The sequence below is a fragment of the Oryza sativa genome, chromosome 3, assembly GCF_034140825.1.
Source record: "Oryza sativa Japonica Group chromosome 3, ASM3414082v1".
NCBI lineage: Eukaryota > Viridiplantae > Streptophyta > Magnoliopsida > Poales > Poaceae > Oryza > Oryza sativa.
Window position 1 is genome coordinate 32,614,498 of NC_089037.1, and position 9,153 is coordinate 32,623,650.

The 9,153-nt window shown below is 41.2% G+C and overlaps 1 protein-coding gene across 1 annotated transcript; it reads left to right on the plus strand.

The window, feature by feature from the left end:
* The first annotated feature begins 362 nt into the window (after nucleotides 1-362).
* LOC4334216 (transcription factor HHO5) lies at nucleotides 363-2,411 on the plus strand. The gene is made up of 5 exons (XM_015775720.3): nucleotides 363-713; nucleotides 815-960; nucleotides 1,088-1,475; nucleotides 1,568-1,644; nucleotides 1,783-2,411. The coding sequence occupies exons 1-5, from the start codon at nucleotides 503-505 to the stop codon at nucleotides 2,005-2,007; spliced, it is 1,047 nt and encodes a 348-aa protein (XP_015631206.1). The 5' UTR covers nucleotides 363-502; the 3' UTR covers nucleotides 2,008-2,411.
* Nucleotides 2,412-9,153: the final 6,742 nt, after the last annotated feature.

The following is a 9,153-nucleotide window of genomic DNA, read 5'->3' on the forward strand; positions in this document are numbered from 1 at the left end:
TATTTTGGAACTAAACCCGACCTCTGTAAGTTGAGTTTTATTTATGGAGGGAATATGCGTGATATGGGCTGGAATGTGAAATTGGGAAAGGTTAGGGGGTGTTCTGCATGGGCGTGAGAAGCGGTAGATCGACATCGCTAGCCCGCTCCCAAGGTCCGCGAGTTTCTCGCGGGTGGACGGACGAGACGGACGCGACGTGAGGAATCGGCAACGCATCGCGCCCACCCACCCCACGCGCCGCGCGGTCTCGCTTCGCCTCCGCGCGCGCGAGAGAGAGAGAGAGACGAACAAATCCTGCGGTCCAGCTCGCAGATTCCCACCTCCCCGTCTATATATCGCCGCGCAGCTTCCAGATCCCCCTCACCCACCACCACCACCGCCTTTCTCCTCCTCCTCCGCTCCAATCCGCGACCCTTCCTCCAGTTCTTGTTCTTGTTCTTGTTCTTGTTGCAAAGATTCGAGAGAGAGGGAGAGAGAGTTTTGTTTGTTGTTGTTGTTGTACATGGGGCTGGACGTGGGGGAGATCGGGATGGGGCTGGATTTGAGCCTGGACCTGAAGATGTTCGCGGCGAGGAGCGCCGTGAGGATGGCGGCGGCGGCGGCCAAGGAGGCGACGGGGGTGGAGGCGTGCATCAGGAGCCTCGAGGAGGAGCGCCGCAAGATCGAGATGTTCAGGCGCGAGCTCCCGCTCTGCGCCCGCCTCCTCGCCGACGGTGAGAACAGCGAGCTTCTGCTTAAAATTGCTCCCCGTTTTCCTCTCGGATTCCGTCGCTGCTTTTTTTTTCTGACGCTTGGTGGTGCTGTCGGTTTGCAGTGATCGAGCTGATGAAGGAGGAGGCCGGGAAGAGGAGGAAGGACGGCGACGACGCGGAGGCGAAGGCGGAGGACGGCGACAAGACGAAATGGATGAGCACCGCGCAGCTCTGGGTGGACAGCCGCGGCAGCGACGCCGATTCCGAGGTGGATGAATCATTCATTTCCATATTTAATATATTCTGTTTTTGATTCCTATCCCTGTTTGATTTACACTGTTTTTTTTATGGAAGTTTTGATTTTTATTGAAACGGGTCGCTGTTTTCGATTTCAGAATGACCGACGGAGCGGGAGCACCTCGCCGGCGTCGAGGTTGCTCGGCGGCGCGGAGGAGTCGTCGTCGAGGGCCGTCGCGCCGCCGCCGTACTTTAGGAGGGAGGAAAGGGTGGTTCTACGACCCGCTATGCCGTTGCTGCCTCCGGCTTCCCACAGGTCGCCTCCTCCGGCGGCGGCGGCGGCTGCCACCGCCGCCGGCGATGACCACCGGCACGTTGTCGCGTCAAGCTTTGCCACCGCCGTGCCGTCACCCGTCCCGGCGGCGCTTAGCTTGCAGGCTCAGGCGCAGCAGCAGCAGCAGCAGGCGAGGAAGTCGAGGCGGTGCTGGTCGCCGGAGCTTCACCGGCAGTTCGTCGCCGCCTTGCAGCAGCTCGGTGGCCCCCAAGGTATATTACATGGTCGACCATCATTTTCACCTTCCATAATTTGCAAAGATCACCGGAAATCCTCATATCTTGTTGTTCCACCATGATTGCAGTTGCTACTCCAAAGCAAATCAGGGAGGTGATGAAGGTTGATGGGCTCACCAACGACGAAGTGAAAAGCCATCTCCAGGTGAGCAAACACCCCTCATTTTATTTCAGCAACCATTTCTTGAAACAAATTAGTTCTCGCTTCCTGATTCATTCATTTCATTATTCCATATCTTGCTTGTTGATACTGATTTTGATCATGTCATGCAAATATTTTCAGAAGTATCGGCTGCACAACCGGAAATCACCAGGCACAGCTTCAGCGAGCCATTCGATTGTACTTGTTGGTGATCTCTGGGCTTCTCAGGAAGTAAGCTGCTCTCAATCCGGATCACCTCAAGGTCCCCTTCAGCTCTCCGGCTCAGGGGTGGCCGTCTCGGCGGCCACCGCCGGCGACAGCTGCTGCGAGGATGATGACAAGTCGGAAGGCTATGTCCGAAAATGATCGAAAGATCGTGCTCGTGGAATCTTGCTAGACAGAGAGGTAGATTGATGGATTTTCGGCTTGCGCATCGATGCAAAATTGCCAATAATGGATTCAGAAACTCTGAGGAGGATGGTAGTGTTGGCCATGTATACAGGGAAGATTGAGCTGTTGAGAGCTCAAGTGATGAACTGATCATGAGCTGGGTTGTTGTGGATGTGTAGATGAAGAGCTGCTACCACCCATGAGGCTTGCAAAGTGTCGGGCAGACCCCAAATTTTCGCCCTGAGATTTACATACATATTATACATAAATATATACAAGATTCGCATATTGTCGTTTTTTTCTTGTGATGAACTGATGATCAGTGATCACAGTGTGATGAACTTGCTATGCTTGGGTGAATAAAAATGTTGCTTTTTTCCTCTCGGCGTTCAGGTGAAGCTCAAGCTGTTGCAGTTAGGTCATTGCAATGCATGTGGTTGCCATTAAGCAGATATTTCACAACGGATTGCCAAACTGTAATCTGGCTATCTGAAAAGTTGTAACTTGCTAGCTTTCTGATGTTTAGTCCTCTGTTGCTGAAAATTCACCAGTAACACCAAATACAACTGTGAACAATCCAAAGTTCCTTGAACAGGGTGAATCAAGAACCAAGAACATCACTGCTGGTCTATGTGATCAGCGGTTCTGACAGAAAGCTACGTTTTTAATACCTCCATTTTCTCCTTTGAATTGCAATCTCAATATTTTTTTTATACAAAATCTTATGCAGAATTGCGTACACCACCCTGACAAGCTTGATCAAACCTGCAAGGAAAATAAAACCCCCACTGCAAATTCTAGACCATCCATGAGCTGGATACCCTGCATAGATTCCACGATAAGTTGCACGTCGTTCTCATATGCATGCCCTAGCTAGCATTGCTATCCTTGCGAGTCAACAACTATTAATTACTCTTACACCTCTGACCATCCGTGCTTATCCGTTGATTAGTTTAATACTAATCCGAAGGGCTAATTGGCAAGTTGCCCCCCTTTGGCTTTGAGCATGTGTGGAGTATATGAGTTGGCCTGCTGCTTGGCGTGAGATTATCTCCACGTAATTATATGCAGCAGAATTAGTTTTTCTCTGCTGCTTTTATTTTTGTCCGTCCAACTTGGCACATGTACTGAAATTTCCTCCTGTTTATCTGATTTTTTTTTCCTGATCCTGCCTGGCTCACTGTGCTCACAGCCTGCGAATATTCTTGCTGTTGCTTGCAGCATCTTCTGCGTCCTTTTCGCTGTAAGATGAGTGCGCGGTGAGCTGCTTTCAGGCTCGCGATAAGCTTATTTAAACGCCGGTTTTGATTGCCATTTGCCCTAATTAAACGGCTTCTCGATCCTGGGATGGACGCGTGTGCCCTTTCCATGTTCGGTGAACCGATGGCTGAATATTCTGGGTTCTTTTTCTTTCTTTGCTGTTCTGCAAAGACAGCTAATGATCGATCGATCGGGAGCAAGAATGACTTATTTTCTCGTTGTTTTTTTGGTGTTCTGGTGTCGCTGACTCTGATTCTGCTCTGAAGAATCATGGAGGATGTAGCTGTGTTTGAGCTCACATCCCTGCGTGATTTTCTCCCTGCACAATATAAGCTGTTGCTGAAATGTACGGAGTAAACGCATAAAGAATCCGACTACGGTTTGGTGTCTCTGCTTAACATGTTCCATTTTGCCACGTTTCACTGAAATGAATCCTTTCTTTTTCTGTGAGATACTGAAATTTCTCTTTGCTTCTTTTTTTGTTTTTATGAGACGGAGAAATGGCTCATTTCTAAAGGTCTTGATTGGGGATTGGATGAGTTGGCGAGTTTGGGAAATGAAGTTAGTGATAGTTTCCTATTTGGATTTTTCTATGGTCTGTTGGTGAGTAGCAATGTAGCATTATGGTGGCAAAACCAATTATGTAGGATGGGCTGATCCATAATGATGTCTGGGCTGGACGTACAATTGGGCTGAGAGGATTCAGCCCACATCCACGGGATACATCTTTGCCTCCCCCCTGACTCCTTTCTTGAAAGAATCATTGGAGAGGATCAGAATGAATCAGCACACTCCGTCCCACAATCATGCCAAGCAAGATCAAAATCTTACCTTTATCTGCTCGAGCAAATCAAATCGATAAAATAGTGTACAACTACGACGGTCCATGAATGATGGATGGCATTAGCCACTAGCAAGCGATTAGACGCATCCTCATCCTACTAACGGCATGGAAAATTTGGAAGGAAAGAAACCGGAGTGTTCTGGGGGTTGCTAAGGCGCGCGTGCCAGGAAAGTAGCTGGCGAGCACTCCCTCCTTCTCTTTAGTGTTAATTATCTATATTAGTTACTATACTTAGCACTAATGATAGTAATTAGGAAAAATTCTGGAGATTTTTTTGGGATATTTTTTTTACTAACAGATTGAAAATTTTTTAAGTTAGATTTGAAAACTTCGATTTAAGTTTTAAATTTTAAAGTCAAATTTTTAAAACTTTCAACTCAGATTTGAAAACTTTCAACTTGAGATTTGAAAACTTTCAACTCAGATTCGAAAACTTTCAACTCGAGAATCGAGATTCGAAAACTTTCAAATCCAGATTTGAAAATTTTGAAAACTTTCAATTTGAGATTTGAAAACTTTCAAATCTAGATTTGTAAACTTTCAAATCGAGATTTGAAAACTTTCAAATCTAGATTTGTAAACTTTCAAATCGAGATTTAAAAAGAAGTTCAGATTTGAAAATTTTCATTTCAAAATTTAAAAACTTCAGATTTGAAAATTTTGAAAACTTCCAATTTGAGATTTGAAAACTTTCAACTCGAGATTCGAAAACTTTCAAATCTAGATTCGAAAAATTTTAAGTCGAGATTTGAAAACTTTCAAGTCGAGATTTGAAAACTTTCAAGTTCAGATTTGAAAATTTTCAACTCAAAATTTAAAAATTTTCAAACTCAAAACATGCTAAAGATTAAAAAAATCAGAAAAAAGAGAGAGAAAAAGGAAAAAATGTAAAAAAACAAAAAATAAAATCGTACAGGAGGCGCGCGCGCTAACTAGTGTTTCCGGAGTGTTCTAACATAAAGGAACTTTCAACGATAGTCCTAGTGACGAAAATCGAGGAGGCCAAAACTTGAGCCCTAGCAAGAGCAAAACGACTCTTAGAGCTCATCATTTAGCTTTATTTTTTCTTGTACAGTTCTTTTCATACTTATACAACAACTTTTACTCCTAATATATTCAATGAAATTGGCATACTCTAGGTGCCTGTTCATTAAAAAAAATCAATACAAGTACTTGTTACAAGTAGATATTTTTAAGAATCATGGGGCTGTAAATAAACCAACAATTCTTTTTAGATGAAGAGGGAATTATATTTATCACTCAGAATAAGGAGTACATTCTTGAGCAATTATTTGATCTACACAAAATGGGAATTTCTCTTGGCAAACAACAAAGTGTCTTAAACATTTCGCCAATTGCGTAAGCTCATGGGCAGTTCCAAGTCACAGGAATAGGGAACTTCGTTCCGAATCGAGGAATGGGAACTATGTGAAAGTTTGTCCTGAATAAGGATGGGTCGTCGTTCTAGTATGAGGGAACGATGGAGGAACAAGCAGGATAGTTAGAGGGAGGAACAAGCTATGATGGAGCAAAAGATGGAAAGGGCAATCTAAAATTTCCAAACAATATTAACCGCTCCTTCGTTGCTAGTCGCCGCGCGCCGAGGTGAATATACGAGATCGCACCGCATCGTCGCCATCGCCAGGATGGGAAGGATGGAGAAATAGAGGGGCACCATGTGTCGCAACTTCTTTTCTCCCTCCATCACTATGTGTGGCAGCGTAGCGCTGAAGCCGTCATGCTGGTCCCATCGTTGCATTGAGCCATCTACCATCGCGTTTTCAGCTGTGTATCCAAAAAAAAGGAGCATGATAGAATCAAACTAGGGACGTGTTTCATCTATCATTCCATTGTTTTAGAAGAGGTATACCCCTATCGTTCCATGTTTTTGGAAGATGGCATCCCGTGTTTCATGTTTCTTGTTCCAGCTCCTTGATCCGGAAACTTTTGTGACTTAGGGACAGCTAAATTATGTTCCTTCTTCATGGTTCAGTAGGAGAATTCCAGTAACTTATCTGCAAACGTAAGAATGTCCATGATGATAGTTATCTGTGATAATGGCATTAGATTAACTTAGAGGATATGTACTGACGAAACAATATACCCAGTAACGGACGCATGATTTATTAGTTGTGCATTCACTCCACAATTGTAGAGATATGATGTTTGGTGGGTTAGGTTTAGAGGATTTGAGGCAGTTGGCTACTGGACTACATATATTATGAGCCATGAGGAGGAGTTTATTTGTCGAGGGAAAAAAAGGCCCAAAGTGCAGTATTAAGCATAATTATGTGTGTGTGAGTGCATTTGTGTTTGTCTGTCTGTGTCTTTGTGTGTATGTGTGTGTGTTTGTCTCTGTGTGTGAAACCTACACATATTAAATATTTTTTTCATGAATTGTTTTTGGAATTGCCACAAATACAAGGAATACACTCTCTGTTCATCATTGACTGTACCTCAGTTATAATCTTTTAAAAAAACGAGAGCGGTGTGGCGATAAAAACAATCTAAAAATGAAGCACTGGATAGTGACGGAAGTACAAAGAGCCAAAGCATAGCTCGTACCATATATCATGGAAGATGAGACTTCGATATATATAAGAACCACGGAGCAAACTAAAAATGACTTATCACGCATCAATAGCGATGAAGTACACTTACCCAAAGGATAGCTCATTCCATATATCATGCAAAATATGTCTCAAATCGAGGGTGGTGTGAAAAATAAAAGCAATCTAAAAATTATGCACATCGGTAATAATGGAAGGACAAAGCGCCAAAGGATAGCTTGTGTAACATTGAAAATACAACTTTGGTATAAGAACCAACACACCAAACTAAAGATGATGCATCGGACTTCAGTAATGACGGGGCAAATAGCCAAAGGATAGCTTGCACCATCCATCGTGCAAAATATGTCTTTCAGATAAAAAGATTGAGCATTTTTAAGAGTCATAAAACATTAAGATAAAATAGAATAAGAAAAGGTGATATACAAACAACCTAAGAATGGTGCATCGGACATCAGTAGCAACGAAGGACAGATAGCTCAAATAACATGTGTCATCTATTACGTAAAGTATGACTTTTGGTACCTTAACCGACACACCGAGGAAATGATCTGATGGTGGATTTTCATTTTTAACCAAATTCCGAAGGTGGTAAAACCTTAGGTACAAAATTTGGTACCTTTAAAGATTACATTTTCTCAAATCGAGGGCATCGTGATAAATGAAAACAATATAAAAATAATGCACAAAAGTTGTGATGGAAGGACAAAGTGATAAGTAGCTTGTGTATCATTGAAAATACAACTTTGGTATCAGAACCAACCCACAAACTAAAGATGGTGCATCGAACATCAGCAGTGACAAAGAGCAAATAGCCAAAGGATAGCTTGCGCCATCCACCGTGCAAAAATATGTCTTTCACGTAAAAACCGATGTATCCCTGGACTTTTTTCAAGAGTCGTAAAACATTAAGATAATAGAGAATAAGAAAACATGATATAAAAACAACTCAAGAATGGTGCATCCTACATCAGTAGCAACGAAGGACAGATAGCCAAAAATAGCATATGCCATCTATTACGTAAAGTATGACTTTTGGTACCATAATCGACACACTGAGGGTATAATCTGGCAGTGGGTTTTTATTTTCACCAAATTTCAAAGGTGGTAAAACTTTAGGTGCCAAATTTGGTACCTCCAAATATTATACTTTCTCAAATTGAGAGTGTCATGATAAATAAAAACAATCTAAAAGGAGATGCACATTAGTAGTGATGGAAAGACAAAGCGCCAAAGGGTAGCTTGTGTATCATTGAAAATAACTTTGGTATAATAACCAACGAGCAAACTAAAGATGATGCATCGGACATCAACAATTATGAAGAGCAAATTGCCAAAGGATAGCTTGCGCCATCCATCGTGCAAAATACGTTTTTCACATAAACCAATGTATCCCTCCCTTGAATCTTCTCAAACATCGTAAAATATTAAGATACAAGAGAATAAGAAAACGTGATTTAAATACAACCTAAGAATAGTGCACCGAACACCAGTAGCAACGATTGATAGATAGCTCAAATAGTATATGTTATCTATTAGGTAAAGTATGGCTTTTGTTACCATAACCGACACACCGTGGATATGATCTGGTGGTGGGTTTTCATTTTCACCGAATTTCGAAGGTGGTAAAACCTCATGTGCCAAATTTGGTACCTCTATAATACTATGATGTAAATATACTCCATAGTATAACTGATCATAGATATTTTTTAAAGTAAATAATAGATCAATTATGATAGAGACCAATTTGGCACCTCTGTGATTGCAAATAAACTCACCATATATATATATATATATATATATATATATATATATATATATATATATATATATATATATATATATATATATATATATATATATATATATATGTATGTATGTATATATATATATATGTATGTATGTATATATATATATATGTATGTATATATATATATATGTATGTATATATATATATATGTATGTATATATATATATATGTATGTATATATATATATATGTATGTATATATATATGTATGTATGTATGTATCTATATATATGTATGTATCTATATATACATATATATATATATGTATGTATGTATATGTATATATATATGTATGTATGTATGTGAAGTGAAAACTATTATTTCTGACTCATAGATGTCATAAATAAACTCCATTGTATAACTCTCACTCTAATCATGCATTTAGACCGTTTCCATTTGCTTGAAAATCAAGATGGGCATTTTTAGGCAAGTGGACAACAATAACACATCATTAATCTCCAGCAGTCTCAGGCAGGAACTACTCCCCCTCTACACCCATTTATGACTACAAAACCAAAACGATGACGCCCATGTAGATATAGATAAATAAAAGCCACTTTATAAGAGCCCTAGCGATAGCAAAGCAAAGCACCGAAAAGAGAAATATTAGAAGTGAGTGTATTGCCCCTTTCTCTCTCC